General features: G+C 37.5%; 2 protein-coding genes across 5 annotated transcripts in view; both read right to left on the minus strand.

The window, feature by feature from the left end:
- Positions 1 to 1,414: 1,414 nt before the first annotated feature.
- Positions 1,415 to 19,060, minus strand: LOC139120143 (regulator of G-protein signaling 12-like). 4 transcript variants are annotated; one of them, XM_070684296.1, is made up of 11 exons: positions 18,912 to 19,060; positions 14,178 to 14,392; positions 13,673 to 13,772; positions 13,069 to 13,116; positions 12,550 to 12,707; positions 11,552 to 11,746; positions 10,564 to 10,637; positions 9,316 to 9,530; positions 8,658 to 8,785; positions 7,904 to 8,051; positions 1,415 to 5,270 (listed from the first exon to the last, which is right to left on the minus strand). In XM_070684296.1, exons 2-11 carry the CDS (start codon positions 14,298 to 14,300, stop codon positions 3,982 to 3,984), a joined length of 2,478 nt encoding a protein of 825 aa, XP_070540397.1. In that variant the 5' UTR covers positions 14,301 to 14,392; positions 18,912 to 19,060; the 3' UTR covers positions 1,415 to 3,981. The 4 variants fall into 4 exon arrangements, with proteins under 4 accessions (XP_070540397.1, XP_070540396.1, XP_070540395.1 ...); XM_070684295.1 differs by having other exon boundaries at positions 1,415 to 5,288; XM_070684294.1 differs by having other exon boundaries at positions 7,757 to 8,051.
- The window catches only part of LOC139120700 (regulator of G-protein signaling 12-like), a 35,227-nt gene continuing 34,085 nt past the window's right edge, over positions 18,117 to 19,258 (minus strand). Inside the window, exons 8-9 of the mRNA XM_070685235.1 lie at positions 18,912 to 19,058; positions 18,117 to 18,197 (exon numbers count right to left, since the gene is read on the minus strand). Coding sequence (XP_070541336.1) covers positions 18,117 to 18,197; positions 18,912 to 19,058 — 228 coding nt within the window. The remainder of the gene's footprint in view (positions 18,198 to 18,911; positions 19,059 to 19,258) is intronic.

The raw sequence follows: 19,258 nt of genomic DNA on the forward strand, positions 1-19,258 counted from the left end.
CAAAAGTTTGGTGATCTCTTGGTTTCATTCTCAGAGTTGCATGCAAATTTCAACAGTTGTCATGACAATGACCGTGACTTCTCAGGACATGCATGACACATACTGTAGCATAGCTAAAAATAGGCCATGGTCTGATAGGAGGCATAATATCCGTGAAATTGTGATAGATACATTATGATCAAAATGCAGTGAAAATGTGTTTTCATTGCTATCATTTCCTATGGCGATCATCAAAGTACATCAGTTCAGACGACGAAAAGATTGTTGCGAAGTTTGACTGCGTGTCGTCTTTGTAATTTGCATACCTAAATCATAGTCCTCCCTGGAAATAAGTACATGTTTGACTGAGGGGGCTAACCAGTATAAATATGAATAAATAAAATAATAAGTAAACAGTCTGGCCTTTCTATGCCGAGCTGGGTTTGACTGCATTTTGCTAGTCCAAAAGTGAGGGACCAGACATGGCAGGCCAAATACTGACTAAACTTCGTGTCACAGGGTTTGGTAGTCCATGTGGGCTACCATTTCATGGATTTCGGTAGCCCCAGGGAAAAGTTGGTAGTCTATATGGACATGGGACTACAGCTAATTTTGAGCCCTGTTTTATATTTGCAATTGATCTTGCTGACAGAAAATCCTCATGGATTTTTAACTTCGTCCACTTTTACACATTTTTTCACTTCCATGAGAATGTGTGTCAAAAATCAGGGTGGATTGTGTAAAAGTGAATCGAGCTTCTTTCATTTGGCCAGGTCTCCCGATTTGATTGAAACAGCGCCCTCAACCAAAATTTGATAATTAACTTTCTTTTTTATGGCACACTTGTGTTCGGTGCAAATTGTTTCTCTTCTCGGTCACATTTTGGACAATTATGACTTTCTTTTATATTTCTTCCCACACAAATGAATATTTAGAATCTGTTATCTGGCACTGGAGAACATTAGAAATTGAAGTATTTGAAATCATGCCAAATTGAAAGAGATTCAAGCGCAGATTTCATTTTGTACTCTCTCATAGTTCTATTCATTGAAAATATCGATGTTTAATTGATAGGGTGATTAATACCCTGAACATTTATGCTTTCTGAAAAGTATGATTATCTTAACTCAGATACAGGTTGAATTCCTGCATACATCTTGTTGCACAGATTAGTTTTTGATTAAATATCAGGTTAACGTTTGGAATTAATTTGTGACATTTTGTTAGAACATGTCGTACGTAATTTCATACAAAAGTTCAGGTACTATAGATAAACCTCAGAGTACAGATACTCATTCCACTCATTTTTTCCTGTATTCTAAGCAATACAACATCTTAGTTCACATGTCGAATCAGTTAATACTATCTGCAGGAACACGTAAAAATCCCTTTTGACTCATTCAACATGATACATACATTCCAAAGACACAACAACTTTTCTTATAAGTAACCTTTAGTAATTTTTTTATTTCTCGTGTGATATTTGGTGGTTATAGTTTAGTAAGAAAAAACATTCACACTATGTTGGGTATTGTATTCATAAACTTGACTGCAGCAAGTTCTTTCAACTGTTAACTTGACTCTCTAGTAATGAATACTTGGCGTTAATTCCACGTGCAGTTAAAGGCACCTACAGAACCAGAGTTATTCAGGGTCTGAGCATGTATCTCTCTCAGTGAACACACCATGGCTGGTTTATATTCTGGTACCAGATGTACAAGAATGCTGCCTGAGTTTTTTCTATGGGAGTTCTAAGACAGATTTGAGTATGAGTAACATGTATACAAGTCTGATTGGAAATTTTTTTACAAAAAATTGAAGTAGTTGAACAGTATTGCAGTGAAAACAAACAATTCAGTGTTATTTTTTTCTGAAAACTTGGACAGCTGAAGTTCCCTGAAAAGCAGCAAGTGTATGCTATAATACTGTGTAACTGTAACGTCTTCTCTGACAAATTTTAATATTGTTCATGATGATTAATTTCAAAAGCATGATATGCAAATATGCTGTTGTATATTTCATTGAAACAGACTGGGGTCAAAGGTCACAAGACTGAGGCATGACCGAAATTGATCAGAAATAGTTTGAGTGCATAATTTCTTCTCATAACACGACACTAAAAATCTCTGGGAAAGTTTCGACAAAAACACTTTTTTTTGTCTAACAATTCAATTTGAAGGGAATGTAAGAAAACAAGGCATGACTCGATTCCAGCCAAATACTTCCGGTTTTTGTAAACAAAAGGAAAAATGTGGCACTAGGTTGTAAAAAGTAATGAATATTACTGCTATTGTAATTTGATGTTTTGACAGATGTTTCAGGGTCGGAAATCACAGTTGAAAGAACCTGCTGCAGAATATTCTCAACGATATTGTCATATTAAATAACCCAAAGCAATATTATTCACACCGATATGGTCCATTACTGAAAAAGAAATTATTATATAATACTGAATGAAAAGTTGTATTGTATTGGTTTTACTTAAAGGCACATGATTTTCTACAATTTTGTCTTCTCTCCACTTAAAAAACAAACACAAGATAGAAATACAATCGTCTCTCTCTCATGTAAATGCCACCACCGTGGGGAAAATATACAGTATTGTATATATACAAAAATTATATCTATGTACAGGTTGTGTGAAATTGACATTTTGAAATTGACGAGGACAGATTAAGTACAGAGACAGTCCACTGGTGAAATTGACATGGTGAAATCACACAAGCTATTACATGTACACTAACATAGATCTTCCAAAATTTATATAAACTTATTCTGACAAGACATTGTGCGATTTTTAAAAAATATGGCACAATAATACAATTATCTGGCAAATCCCGGACAATAAACGGTGACCATCTGAAAACTACGATTTCATGGTTTGCCAACTGATTATAAAAAATTTCCATTCGAAATGCGAAAACTGTCGTCTATATATTTTTATTCAAACCTAAAGAATATTTGTTAGAAAATACTGATTATTCACTTTAAAAATTATCCTCTTTCTTATTCTCGGGCTATATAATTTGTTGAACTCTGCTGCTCATTTTTGTCTGTTACTACGCAGCAGTCAGTCGGCAGTCATCTTGGTTTCCATGGAAATGGCTAGTCACATCGAAAGGGACACACATGATGTTTTTTTCATTTTCTCTCTACGAAAAGTATGATTATAAAATAGATGTCATGTCAACCGTACAATACTTGGCAGTGTTTACATACAAAAGGAAAATGAAAGTGAACCACTTTTTAGCATATTTTGTTTTTTTACTTATACATATTTCCTATAGTGTCTCTCGTCTCTACTTGCAACAAATATATACAGTTTGCATATCAACAGGGTTATAAAATACTAAATACCTTCTGATAGAAATTTCATTAAAAACACACAACAGATTACATTTTATGTCATCAAAAATTATTAACTGAGGACATTTTAACCATATTAACCATCTTATGTACAAAGTGTCTTGAAAACAATAACCTCCCATTTTTGTACATAATGTGTGTGTGAAATGGGAGCTAACAAGAGCCGATGGTTGAATTTTTTGTCAGCCCTAGATATGTAATACCTTAACTTAAGCTTGAAAGCCTCTAAGATACATTACTCAGCCAGGAACACAGAGGTACACACAGAACGTGGCAGTAGAGACAGCTATTGAGAGTACTGTTATAGCTTTCGAATCCTCTGACGTCCCATGCATGCAATAGAAATATAAATTTCACCCATTAAACAGGAGCACTGATAAGGCTGTACAGAATGGTAACTGTGAAATTCATTGAACACAAATGGCCAATTTCTGGTGTTTTCAGTGAACCACCCAACCCATTAGCAGAATGACGTTTCCCTGTCGATGCTCAAATCGGGTCTGAAATTCCTCTATCAAAAGTTAAATACAAGCAGGTATCATAAGGTGTTTAGTCTTGCAAGAGTTGCGTTTTAGCTGTCATACTGTGAGCAGTTTTGTTCAACATGATTTAAAAGTGTAATCACTGGGTTGCGAACTACACGAACGTGATCCGAAGTTTGTCAGCATCTTTGCCTAAGTGAATTATGTTATTGCTGTCTGAGGGTACGCTGATTCCAGATCTGGAACGACTTTGGCGATTCTTCAAGATGCTGTACTGATCACCCATGATGCTCCTTCCAAGAGATCGGTCGTCATCCAGTCGGCTGGAGACGGGAGTGTGTTGACTGATAGTGTTGTCTCTTTCACTGCTCTGTGTGGGATGACGGTTTACTTCCTCCGGTGAGGGACTGAAAAACAGGTCATGCGTCGACGGTGACGGTAACGGTGACGTTGAAATGTCTGTCGAGGAATGGTTACTGCTCCCTCCTGGCTGATTGGATTGCAAGACCAGATTATCCGGTCTTTTATCATGATGTGTCTCTGGCAGAATATTCGGTTTCTTTCCCTTCAGAGTTGGTTTTGGCGGAATGGGAGGGGGTTGTTTTGGTGGGCTGCCAGGTTGTGTAGTCCTTGCTATCAGGGCGGCACGTTCCTGAGAAGACAAAGGCGGCGGGGGACTGTAATTTGCTTCCCCCCAATCGTAGGTGGTGTCAACGTCTTTGGGGGAAGGGGGAGACGGCAATGGCATTTCTGAGGCTGTGATGGTTGTGTCAAGATCATCGATATCAAGGTCATCCAACTTTTCAGAGGATATTGATTCAACGATCGTGGTATTGTGTCCTTTTTCTGTGTTGTCAACGTCAAATCTCACGACGGGACTTGAGCGATTGACGGGTTCCCTGTTGAATACGGCTGGACTGAGGCGACTCAGGTCATCTCTATTCCTTGACAGACTCTTGCTTTTTGTCAATGCTGGCTTCACGGCCGGGGACAGTCTATTCAGATATGACACATCCATTGGCGGATTCTGTTCCCTGTAGCTGTTACCAAGGATACCAGAATCATTAAATTCCGGGGTCAGTCTGCCTTCCTTTGATCCAAACATGTAATCAGCCTCAAGGTGAGTCGGAAGCACACCGTCTTGTAAACTCAGATCCATGGTTTGAAGCTGCCGGATCGGAGGAGTGGAATGCGGTCTGGGTGGCGCATGATGCAATGCTGCCCTCTGTGCATCTGAATCCCTCACATGGTTGTCATCAACATTCTCTGTATCTGAAGCCGACTTTGATGCCCACTGTGCCGACTTGTGTTTTTGTACCGGAGGGGATCTCTTCAGCTTGTTGGCGCCCATGTTCTTACTTCCTTGAACTTTTAGAAACTCCGGCAGCTCAAAGTTGGAGGTTGTTCCGCGCTGGTCATCCATCCGATCGTGTTGAGCACGGGCTAGAAGATCAAAAAGATCTGTGAAAATGAACAGCAATTAATATGCAAGTAGTGGTGTGACCCTCCCCTCCCCTCTGAAAACAATGGTATGACCCTGCAGCAATTTTGACCAGTGTTACTGAAAGAGCACAATGCATAACATACAGTATGCAATGTTATTGTTGAAAAATGAATTGCAGTCCAAATTAGAGTTCGGTTATATTCTGTATAGTGTTGACAAGTTTATCAATTGGCACTTTAAGCTGAATTTGAAGTAAAACAAGATGTTGTTTTTTATTGGACAGAATAAAAATGCTGGAAAAATCTTTATAGCTGTCTTTCAATGATATGATCTCAAAATGATGTTTCATAGTATGGCTCATCTTTTATGTCAGCATTCTTTGTTTTTGTGGAGTATGGTATGATTCTTCTTGTTACAGTTTACTTAGGGTAGAATGCACCCCAGGGGGGTGAGGGGAGGTATTCAAACTCTCAAATTTTTATATTTCTTTTCTGTTCTACCACTTGTGGTAGCTCGTTTAAAAGCTCTTGGTGAAGAAAAATTTTCAGTGTCTTGGTTTTTTTGAAAATTTTGTTTTTTCACATATAGTTGACACAGGGATAGCGGCATTTGGAATTTCAAATATCGATACTGTATATGTCAAATAATTATTGCTTCTGGTACCAAAATTTATATATTGAACCTGTTTTTATTCTTGATTTGGTGAGAGATTGGCTGAAAATTTCATCAAGCAAAGTTTGAGCAAATGTTTAAGTATTTCACTTTTGAGGTGTGTACTAGTAAAAATTGGTGCGCCCTCTATGGTGGGAATTCTATTTGACATTGTCAAGACAATGACAAAGTCAAACTTGCATGGCTCTAGTCTTTCAGACCCCTGATTGCAATCATATCAAAATCCGTGGCTTAAAAGTGCCAGGATTGTGTTATATTTGGTGGTCTGTTACTCATCCGTAGTTTTCAGTCATGGTTTTCAGTCATTGTAAAACAAATGTACATATTATTGACCATATTTAGTACAGAGTTGCATTCCGGGATTTGAAGACTATAAATGGAGCCTGATCTGCAAATTTACATCTAGCACAGCAATGAACACTTCACAGAATACTTACATGTAGGTGTTAGTGATATCTCATTTAAGGACACAATCCTATTTGAGCTTTGAAATTCTGTATCGGCACAATCACTGCTTGTAAAATTTCAGTATGAGAAATGAAATTGAACTAATAATGCCGTACAAAGATATAAATAATTAAATGTTAGGCTTTCATGTTTAGCTGCTGCCGCCATTATTTTCTCATCTTTTATGCATTCTCCTGAGTAGTTTGCTGAAAGACAGCTCTTTTGAAGTGAACAGTATACAGGGAGAAAGGTTTGGGATTGACATTGTTGGCTAGAAAGTATCCACACATGACACACATTTCATGAGATTATCATCACAATAATTTCGAAGCAGTTTTCGATATGTTTTTTCACAATCATATTATTGCAAGTATTTCCACACTTGTTGGACTTAACAACAAATATGACAGGGAGTGAAAGAAAGTCATCTTGTTAAACTATGATTGTGAAATTTTACAAGCAATGATAGGACCTTCCACTAATATGTTACGTCTGTCTGTCTGTCTGTGTGTCTGTCTGTCTCTCTCTCTCTCTCTCTCTCTCTCTCTCTCAGAATGGCACTATGCACTGTGGTTGAGTCAAACACTACACTATGTATTCTTGATACTAAAATTCTACATATTGACAGACATTTATTATCTATTTTTATTCTTGCTGTTTACTGGTCTGTGCTATTTGGCTTTTCTACGAGCACTCTAAGGCTCCACTACATACTTCGCATCCCCGTATTCCCCCTATAATGAACTATTCCACATAGCCTTGTATGGGTGGACTAGGCCATTAAACAGTGCATGGGGTGTGTTGTACTGTTACGACTATGATGGCTAACATGATCTAATTAAATTTATCAAATCTACTATCTATCTAGTGTGCTTCTACATTTTTATTGCTTTAAAACATCCTTAGTCCATGAATTTCAATTCCTTGTTAAGATAACATTTACAACACTCATTAAACGGGTCATTATCTTGAAGACATACCTCAAGAAATTTAGACAGGAAATTTTGATAAATCTGAGAAATTTATGGGGAGATGGGTTTCTTTATCAATGTAAAGTTAATCAGAAGTGTTAATTCATTCAATCTGAAGAAACAGAATGGCTAGTTTTTAATAATTAAAAACAAAGAATTTACAAACCTTGGTATTTTAGGGGGAAAATGGTAAAAAATTTAGAAAAATGGGGGAAAGAAGTTTCACAAAACACAGAGAAGAGAAAACTCATGGAGGATGGTGAATTTTTAACATTGGTAGAATACAGCTCTACAGGATCTACTGTTCACAGCAACTTATTCAAGCCAAACGGTGCATAGAGTGCACAACAGGGATGTCCATCAAGCCACTGTTTGTCTTGATAATATCCTCCTACCTTTGGCCTCTGTGGAACTAAGCTTGGGTCTAGACCTGACTGTTCGCCTGTCACTTAAACCTCTTAGACTATTTACACCTTTACCGGGCCCAGCCGACCTCTTGATTGTGTTAGTGGTTGATGTACTGGTGAGAGTTTGTGCCTTGCCTGATCTCACTGCCCCTTGTCTCTGCGATCCGGGTGCGTCTTCTTTGTACGCGCTGGTGCGGATGAATTTGGACAGCGTGGAGTTACTGTGGACAAACGCCGAGTCGTTCGCAGTGATTTTACCAACCTCGTGTAGTCCGTCTGCGCTCTGTAATTCCAACAGAAAAACAGTGTGAATTTTCAAACAAAAGTAGTCAAACGGATAAATTGATTGATACAATGCTGTAGAAATGCATCAACACATTTCTGTTCAAGTCATTCATAATCAGTATATAAATGAAGGTATCCAGAAGATAGATGGTGGCAAATGCTACATGGTCAAATAAAAGGAAAAAAACAATAACACATGTGCTTATAACATGACAAGCGTTGAAATCTCCTTTGTGTGTTTTGAGGGGTGTCCCATTAATCAGTTAACACATGTTGCATAAATATGTCAACTAAGTCAAAAGAGGTATAGAAAATTGACTGCTGTTCTGGTTTTTATCTATAAACTGACCTCATATAGGGATGGATGAACTGGGAAGGGAGAGTTAGCTGATTAATTGTTTAATTAATTAATTAATTAACTAATCAATTAATCATATCAATATCTGAAATTAAGTTTACAAGAAATTGTTGCAGTGCCATTTAATAGCATACTTTCCAATTATACATTGAAAGCTAAAGTTGTATCTGGTTATGCATTTGGCAAGTCATGTTTCTCTCCATGAAAGTCAAAGACACTGTCAATGCTATGAACACGTAAGCTTACCTTTGCTGGTCTCATATCAACTATATGCACGGTGGACTGACTTGATTGGTCCAGTGTACTGTCCACTGATTCAGCCTTCCGCAGCCTACCATTTGGAGGAAGGGGTGGTCGTGCCATGCTCAGACGTCCTGCAAAAGGAAAGCAGAAAATCAAATTATCTATGTGGTTTCTGATTTTAGAAAAGCACGCTGTATTTTCAAAGCTCTAAAAAGTGCATACCATATTCTTGTGATTAAGGCAGTACTGATACTGAAAGATATAAACTTCAATAAGAATAGAAATCCAGGGTCACCATGCAAATTTTGGCACGAGCATATAAAGTACCTTAAATTTTCCAATATTTGAAATTCAAAATGGCTGCCATCTTTTTGTTAACTCAATGGGGAAAAACCAAATGTTTTGATTTTCACAAATACAAAAAGGTGAAAACAAACCATACAAGCTTCACAACAAGTCAAGACACACACCACACACCAGCGAATTTTTGTTGACATTTTGAGAGTCCAAATATCTATCTCAAGTGTGCATTCTACCTTTACAAACTGAGAGTGCATTTTTAATAAATTGTCAACAAACATGCAAATGAAGAATTTCAACTCTAAAGATCTCCATCTTTAAAAGCCTGGCACATTTAAGAATAAAGAGAAATCAGTCATACCTGCATACTTCTCATAAGGTTCAATGATGACCCTTTGACCTTCTAATGTGGCCACTTCAATGTCAAGTTCAAGCTGCACCGGGGAGGCATTGAGATGTACCACCATACCTTCCAATGTCAGATGGTACTTGGACATGATTGGGTTCAACACATCAATGATAGCTTTGTTGGGTTTGGACTTGACGCCGATCACTCTCTTGTTTGGTAACTCAACTCTGAAAGAATTCATTCCAGCATAAACAGTGGTGAAATATTTTGGCATTTCCCGGCTTTCATACCATGCTATCATCATCTATTTTGCCATGGAATGTTTTTTGTTACATTAGTAGGAATTCAAGATTCGCAACAAATCTATTCATGTGTTCATACCGAACAAAACAAATATTAAAATTTTCACAACAAAAGAACATGCAAATTCTGCAATGTTATGTAAATTGGCCACCCTGTTTTATGATTTTGTGGAGGACACTGGTAATTTATTTGATGTTAGCCTGATACTGACTAATAATAGGAGCAAAATAAAAGTTTCATCAATGGAACTGCATTTGAGTAAAGATATCATTCTAAACTTATGCCAGATAACGACTGACAGTTTGCTCTGGAAGCTTTCTGTGAGTTCAGAAGGCTTTCTTTGACTAGAAAACAATTGACATGTTGCATGAACTGGTGTTTTGCTGATGTAAAGAAATATCCAAATATCCATTGTTGAAAAATAGTTGGAAGATACACTGATGCCTTAGATAATGATGGACATGCATACTACAGTAAAAAGCTGACAGACGAGACAAGAACGAAATTATCATGAAGTAAAATCAGCACAACTGACAAACACAGGGCCTAGTTTCATAATGGTATTAAGAAGTGCGTGTCTGAGGGTACCCTTTCTGATGACTGAAGACAGACATACCCCCTAGGATAGTGTTGAATTGTAGCCCAGCTTAAAGTGGATCCTGTTTTCTTCAGTCGTATTGTACAGATTAACTGAATATTGATAGGTAGATGTAGACATAAATAGCCTATACAATTTGCATTTCTTGATCTGAAAACATTTGTGCACAGATCGCAAAATATTTGCACAAATGATAGGACAGATGCTCTGTTGATGTTTAAACAACGACAAAAGCAGGAAGCTGTGTCTCACGGTGATTTTCTCGGCACTCAATGGAAACCAATCCCACTATGCAAACACCGCCCGACATCAAAACTACGGCAGAGAATGGCTACACGCAACAGCACAGGCTTACTTACTTAAACATGACTCGGTTTTCAACCTGGATTTCCTTGGATGCCAGCGTGGAGAGATCCTGATCGAGGGCGTACATCTGATAAAACAAACGTGTATTGTAGTCAGAGATAATGACACCTGAGAATCTTGAGAATGTTGTCAAGCACTGCTGAAGGACACTTCAAATGCTTATTGGAAAGGTAAGATGTTATCACCATGTAATCTTGGGATAATTTGTGTCATTGTTCAGAGAGACAGCAGAGATCTTCCTACTGGCACACCTTCCCTCAACCACAAGTGAAATTTCTTTCCAAGCAAAAGTCTAAACCCCATGCTTTTTACTTGTGTGCAGGTACCATCAAGTATCAAACATGAATTTCTGTCTCACAGCATGATACATTGCACTGATCCACAATAGCACAGAAACTACGCACACAGCGTTTATAATATGATCATTAATCTGGGCGCAGGCTAAAGGTCACAAGTGACTGATACAAAATATGAATTTAAATAATAAACATCTATTACTGATAAAACTATCAAACACACATTGTGCAAAATCTTTTGCTAGTGAAAGCATCTATGTTGAGCCATCAGTTTGCAAATGAAACATCACAGAGATGTAGAAAATAGTTGGCAAAAACAACCGGTTGTCAGCTAAAATTTGCTGGCTGAGAAAACTATTGGTTTAGTCAAGAAGTCAGGACATTTTGCACAAACTTAATGTGCTCATACACTACTTGTAACCACCTATGTTTTATTTTTGCCACCTGTAACCAAAATTCTCTACATCCCTTCATCTTTACATCTGTGATTGTAGATTGTGTTTTGCCAATATCCTGTCTTTCACAGCTTTGCACGAGCTGATGCACTATTTCATCACTGCAGCACATACATCACGTTCTCTTTTATAATTTTGAATCAGGTTGCAAAGTCAGACAATACACCTGTTTGGGTCTCACAAATCCACAGGTTTGTTTGTTGTATAATTCATTGATAAAGTCTCTCTACCTGATTGGTTTTGACGTCATAGACTTCCAATGATGCAATGGCTATTCTCCTCCTCTCACACAGCAGTTTCAAGGCTGCCCTCACGCTTTGACCTTTCCTTGCATAGATTACGGTTGTTGAGTTATCCGGCAGAATCACACGGCAAAACTTGTCCTGTTCTTTCACTTCACTACTTTCCTCCACTCTTTCCAGGGACTGTGAAGGAAGAAAATCATTGTGTTCATTACTATCTCCAGTCCATACATTAAAAGATTCTTGGAGTACTGCATTTTTTTCCATCACTTGTGGTTTCTCTTGCTGTTTCATTGTCCTTAATTCCTTGAAACAATATCAATTGTGCCCAAAAGAAATGTTTTTAGATATGCTGCAACGCTTAGTACCAAGGCAATTGTCTGCACTGAAGAAACATCCATTATTTCACTTCCTATCCTTGACGTCAACCTCTTCACATCTTCAAAACAATGTCTTAGGACCACACAGTAGTTGTAAATATGTTTGAGGCCATACCGTTTGTTTTCAATATAAAGTGTGGCCCTCACAGGCTGGCAGCCGTTTTGAATTTTTGAGTTTGTGAAATATTGGGTAATTTGTTCTCTTGCACAAAATTTTACATTGTGACCTCAGATTGATAATCTTGATTTCATATGGGAAAGATTTACAGTTTCCTCATGGTAAGTTTGAACAAACAGTTTGTCTGTCAATTTTGCAGGGCGTACTTCCTTAAGCTGCTGTAACATATGGTAGCAAAGACTTGGTTGAGAGTGAACAGAAGTGGATACAGATATTTTGCATTAATCACCAGTAACTTAGGGAGACAGAGCATGTATAGCCGGAGTCCCATTAAGGAAACTCCTTAGGTTTGTACCAAAAGGTTTGTATCCAATAATTGCCACTCCTGCCATGAGTTGAATGATTGACTAAATTATTACGATTTACAAGACTTTATAGACAAGAGAATAGATTTTGATGATCCCCAATGCTCTGCAAATCTAGCTTACCTCACTGCCTTCACTGGCATCTTTGGCAAAGCGATTCAAATCAGTGCTGGCCATGGAGCTGCGTCTACTGCCAGTGCTGGCTGTACTGCCCTCTCTGGTGCTGCCTTTCTTCTCTCTATCTTCGATGGAAGAAGTAGATGCAGCTGGTGTCACATCTTCTGTTGGAGTGGGCGAATAAAATGGTGAAATCATTTTACTCGGTCATAATATTTTCTGCTTGTAGCAAATATGTGGTAGGCTGAACAACACAATTCAACATGTAGCTATACATTTTGAGATAATCACAAACTTGTGCATGAAAGTTGCACAACTCTGAACAGACACTCTTCTGTGAATGTTTTATATGTATAGCTTCACTATTTTAATGCATTGCATATCTATTCTTGCATTGCTTGCATAACTTTTTGTCTCCTTTGGAAACAACATAATAAACCAAATAATTTGAGATTGCTTTGTAAAAGTTTTCATACATGCATAATTCAAATGTTATAATTTTTCATTTAATAAGGCAATTCCTACCTTTCTTGTCTTTTTTGTCCGCTTTGCCTGATTTCTTAGTACTCTTACCTGAAACGAAGAAACATGAAAATTCTTACATATCGAGTGTTTGAGTTGAAAAGAAAAATAAACATGTTCAGGAGAGAGAAAATTGAAAAGGCCTGCAAGAGTCTTGGATCACCAGAATATTTTTGTATCCTTTGACCAGTAAATTTGTTGCTCAATGTCTCGTATTAAATGGAATTATCAACGCTCTTATAGGATACAGAATATATGTCTGTGTGGAAAGGTATACTATGAAATGCGCTAGATGTACCTTAATTTGGGTGTAGGGACCACCAAATGCAGACAGCTTTTGCTGTTGTATCATGTCAACATATCATGCAAGACTGAAGAATATTGGACCCACATTAAACAGCTCAACAAATCATTATGATCCTAGGGGATCAATTTTCTTGATAAAGCAGAGAAAGGCCCCCTAAGAAAACCCTCTTTTTTGACAGGGAAGATTGGCCAAAGTGTTCTTCAGGTGCACCATACATCGTGACAAGAAAGTCTAATGGTAATCATGATGAAAGCATTAACCTCGTTATAAAAATTATCCTAAGTTCCATAACAGACTTACTTCTGTTCCATGGTAAGAGTGACTTCCTGCGTTTTTCTCCTGTGTTTTCATCCGTTGTTTCACTTTCTCCAGACAATGACCTGTCTTTTCCTTTCTTTGGCTTCAGTGGAAAAAAGTAGAAAAAGCATCAAGCACCCAGGCAATAGGATTCCTATCATCTCAAAAACATTGAAACATTCAGAACAAACTTTATTTAGCTTGCTCTGTAAATTATTTCTGAATTATAAAAGTTCACTTGTGGTCACTTTGCTAATTTACATGTGCGCAAACAGTGTACACAGGTCTTTACCCTGTGAAAATATCTGACTATAGCATCATATTTTATCCAGTCTCCCAGATCTAGCTTACCACTACTCTACTGATTTTGATTGGCTGTGGTATGACAGCCATAATCCAATCTGAACTTACCTTCCACAAGGTTAGCCCATACAAAGACATATATTGGCAAAGAACATACAAAACTACACAGAAAGAGATCTCAAGACAGGCTTGAAACACAACTGACCTTTTCTTTCTCCTTTTTCTTCTTGTCCTCCTTTTTGCTCGCCTTCTTGCTGAGTTTGACTTCTCTGGTTGAGCTGCAGGTGTCCGTGCTGTCGTTTGGTTCAGGTTGCACCTGTACAGGCATGGGTTTGCCCTCAAACTCGGCATGACACACTCCTGGTACAAGGGGGCCTTCAGAAAACGAGTGTAACTGTCAAACTTCATCAACTGAAAGATCTGAAAACAAAAACCAAAATTGAGCCAGGTGTCATTGCCATGACATGGGTTTTTCTTCCAAATATCGTTGTGTTCTGTGAATTCTGTACAGCATGCACTGTTTTCCTTCTGTTCAATGCATAGGACCACATTACAGCTCGGTGAGAAGTGTTACTCACACCCAACAGACATGAATGCTTCACCTAACAGGAATTTTTTTCTCCAACAAAAACAACAATAAAACATTAAATAGGGAATTATGACCACAAATTTCAGGGGTGCTTATGAAGTAAATTATTAACAATGCCATCAAAAGTAGCGGAGCAAACCATCTAATCTGTGTTAGTCTTTGCCTGTAATCTGTGGTTCTGACATACCATGTGAATGATGGCAAAACAAAGGCACTACCAGCGAAACTTTTCTTTTCTGACATTCCTGCTTAAATTGTTTCCTTTCTTGAGGACTAAAGAAGCATCATGGAAAAAAAAAATCCCAGGATTAGGATAATGCTGATCATTCCAGCAGTGATCTCTATTGTCCTTGAAATGGTATTACACCTGCTGCACTCCATTGAAAACTCACAGCTTCTACATAGACTGAATGCCTCCACTTGAAAACTCCTTCAAGGGAAAGTTTCTCCGCCCAGCTAATTAGAAAGAAAATTTGCTCACCGATATCAGTATTTATATTTTGACTGGATAATTCTATTTTATGATGTGTAATAGTTTCATGTCAGGGTGGAGGAATGTTTTTTTGACCGACAACTGAGGATTGTGTAGATAGAGCTACAAAAATGCTTTTGCTACCCACTTGACCCAAAAAATTTTGACACTGTGGTCCACTCAGTGTCAAATAGTAAGGGACTTATTCTGTAATTTACCAACAATATACAGACACCAAGGAATTTCTGTTGGTATGAATGAAAAATACTCAAGTTTCTTGACTCTCAGTCTACTGGCTCAAAGACAATGTTATATCCAGTACACATAATCATTTGGCATTATGGGAATTCTGGTACAACACTGTGATGCGACATATTGAAACAGCACAGCAGATACCCTTTGTACATGTAATACTTTCTTTCAAAGCAATATTTCTGAATTTCACAGCGAGAACCATGCATCCATATTGTAAACACTGAAAGTAATATTTGTGACAGCATGCAGACCTGTTGACCTCATTGCCATGGTGAGAACAGTCCATGCCATGTGTGTACCGAGATGAAATATAGTGATACAGAAAAAAAAATAGTTGTGTGTACCATTCTCCAAATACAGAGAACTATACAAAGGTTGCTGAGTGAAGATGGCATTCCAATGTGTGTACATACAGCGTGAACACAAACAAGAGGACAGGAGAGTCAGTGAGAAAAACTTGTCATCTGACATTGTGTGTTTGTAAATGAGACAATGGAGCTGTTGGAAACGTAACTTGTGCATATGAAAACAAAGTAGAATGAAATTTGAAAATCGCATGATTGATCAAAACCTGCCATTCATGAAGACCCTGCACTACACACTTCCTCTATAAGAGCTATTCAGGACAGTGAAAACGATAGACAAGATTAAATATTAAAATTTCAGAAGTTACTATTAAGATACTATTTACTTTTATCTATTAATATAACAGATTGATGATATTATTGATAACAGTTTTGTCCTTTTTTATTTGATTATGGATAAAAGAATAAAGTTGAGGGAGATATTATGTAATGCTACTTGGTTAGGTATTACCATGTTCCATGAAGTACTTATCATTGGTGATTTTATGTCATTGTAGAGGGAGGGGATTATAATAGGAATCTATCATTATGGGCTATTTGAAAATCAAGTTTATCGTTAATGAATAGAGGGAAACGTGATTAGTTAAATGCTGACCTTGGGTCATGGGTCAAAGAACAATGAAATTCACAGTATGTGTGGTTGTGTGCCTATTGTTTCTGTTTACATGGTATCATAAATCTATCGGACTGTCATTGAGGATTTGCAGCGATCTTTCTTCAACTTTTACGTTGACATCAATATTTTGCCACAATACAAATCGTTGTGCCAATACACTACCACACTGATCAGGGCTCCTCTGAATTTACTGTCATTTCTTTCAAATATAAATGTTTTACTTTCGACCTAAGATCATCTCCAATATTTCTTTCAAATATAAATGTGTTCCTTTTGACTTAAAATCATCTCTTTCATGAGTTATTGCTCTTCTTGAAACAGACGTTGAATTTTTTGCCCAAACATCTGATATCCAAAGCAAAAAAAACACGATGGGCTTTCCCTGAGAGCAACAAAATAAAAACACATATGCTGTGAATCTTGTGATGTGAATCTTACGTCCAATAAAATGTTACTGTGCTGGAAGATAACTTGTTATTTTTTAATGTTAGACAAAGAAAGCATAATGAACTACATCCCGTCACATACACCACTATAACATGTGTACATGCTGAATGTGAAATCATGTGCTGCGCATAACATTATCCTTCTAGTGTTACTGTCATGCATTGTTTTATACTGTTTACTGGTTATCAGTGCAGTGTTATGGGCAACCATTACTCCCACCTTTAAAATAACCACTAAGAGATTTTCCTTTGAATGTTAAAAAAAAGTAAGAATGCCAATTTAATGACACTTACTTCACTCATGAAACCCTTGTTTCCATAGCAATTGGTTCAAACGGGGAGAAATGATAAACATAGCATGAAGACAGAACATTGGAAAAGAGAGAGAGTTGTGTGCATACATTGTATTAGTAATGACTGACGTACAAACACAAACACAATGATGTTAATTGCTGACTATTGCAACGGTACTTATGTATATATACAAAGTTTTTAAAAGCAAGTTCTTTTCAGTTTATTGAATAGTTGCTTATTTTCTATGTAAGGCTTATGAAAGAAAAAGAATATGTATTTGAAAGCTTAAATTTAGAAACTTTGGAAAGAGAATGAGGCAATTTAGAATAAAGTTGTAATTTTACTATTAAAAAATACCGTATAATATTAGGCATGCATATAAACTTACAGCTTTATTAACTGTGTAACTTTTTGATTTATTTTCATAGCTTTTTTGTATTGCCATGGCTGTTGGTAGTTTCCTGTTCTACTCCAAAAATGTGTTGAAATGTATTGTGTTCAATGTGCCAACACAACCTGTGTGAGTATTTTGTCAAAGGTTTTTGTTGACAGTGGAATTGTTTGTCAGGATATGAATTTATTGGTAAACAACCAAACAGCAGATTGTACACAAAGTATTGGGCTGGTAATCTAACACAATGCATTTCAACACACTTGGGAGGAGAAGGAGATGGTACTACAATCTATGTCACCCTTAGCCTCGATACACACAGACTTTGGCCACTCATTGAACCAAATTCCAACACCTCATGAAGTTTTGGACACACTGCAAGCACTCCAGGGATTTCATTTAATCTTTTGTACATCATGTATACCTACTAGCACCGTAATGATTTCATTTCATCATTTCTACATCACATATACCCCACTAGCACTGTTTCAGTGCATCAATGTTTGAACTGACGCTGACAAAGCGTAACCCTGCTCTACATCAAGGTGCATTGCCCTCACAGGCAAACACGATGACATAAAAAATCTCCCCTCACAAAGCCTGACACCCGAGAGATGTCACCTCTTGACTTGCACAAATAAGTGATATGCCCAGTTCAATGAGGGGGCACTAATTTTTCTTATTTGCAAAATGTCATTACGACGTTTGATCTTTTGTTAGCCATGTGCAGGGGTGGACAGGTCGACAGTAAGACACTGGGGTGGGGCACACATTTCTAATACCCTTTTCAGTGAAGACTGGAAACAAGATATCCACACATTCAAAACATACATGTATACATAACCATCCATACTGAAGACTTCTGTCACAGAAAGTGGAGCAGACACATGAAAATCACACACACACATCCACACATGCTCTCATATGACAACCTTACTCAGATACAGGGGGCGGTATGATAAATGGCAGAGTGGCGAGGCCGCCTATGAAAGACCCATACCTTGTATTAGACCTACAACCTTGTTATTTTTGAACCCCATTTTACACCTCTATAACTTTAGACCCTGGTCAAAAGTCAGAGAGTCGAATTTGCAAAGCATTAAGGGGCGAAAACTAAACACTTGTATGGCCGGGGCACATTCCAAATCTGTTGTACTGTTGTACTGGTCAAGCAACGATTTGCTGAAAACATTTGTGGGGAAAAGCAACAATATGGGTGAAAGAACATTTATTTGATTTCAACTGAGTTTGGATGGAGAAGTACACCATTTTCAACCCTAATACCACTGAAATTTATACCTAAATTTTAGACCACGTCGCTGAAAAAAACACGCCCAAAAAAGGTGGCACCTTTTGTTACATTTTTGGCAAGTAATGTACGCAACCCTCGACACTACGACATGAACCAGCACTTTGATTACCCAATACCTAGCCATATGTATGAACACTGAATTGATAAAATATAGCTACAGATTTCATGAAAACAATTCTGATTGAGTATATAACTATACCTGTTTCTGTTGAAAATCAAACATGTCTGGTGTTGGGTTCTCCAGCCTAATTTCAACTTCTTGTTTAGCATGGCTATCAAGGTTCACCGGCATGCTGGCTTTCTTGCCAAGGTGTTTGTTGTACATGTCCCGGGCTGTCTTCTGCCTCTGCTCAGAATAAAATTTCAGAGATTGTTAACTTAAGGTAGAATATAAGCCAGACAGATATTTAGACTCTGAAAGTTTTACAATATTCTTTTGGCCTACCATTTATAGTAGGAGTTCATTTTTATTGAAGCTCATGGAACACGTAAAATTTTCACTGTCATAGTTGTATGAAAATCGAAAATTAGGCTTTTCCCCACAGA

This window comes from Ptychodera flava, chromosome 20, assembly GCF_041260155.1.
Source record: "Ptychodera flava strain L36383 chromosome 20, AS_Pfla_20210202, whole genome shotgun sequence".
In the NCBI taxonomy this organism is placed as follows: Eukaryota; Metazoa; Hemichordata; class Enteropneusta; family Ptychoderidae; genus Ptychodera; species Ptychodera flava.

Coding starts and splice junctions, on each gene's coding strand:
- LOC139120143 (XM_070684293.1), bottom strand. CDS start 14,300: ATGCCTGTACAGGTGCAACCTGAACCAAACGACAGCACGGACACCTGC. Junction 13,117..13,672: donor ACTCTTACCATGGAACAGAA/GTAAGTCTGTTA, acceptor TCTTCGTTTCAG/GTAAGAGTACTAAGAAATCA. Junction 8,786..9,315: donor ACCTTATGAGAAGTATGCAG/GTATGACTGATT, acceptor TTCCTTTTGCAG/GACGTCTGAGCATGGCACGA.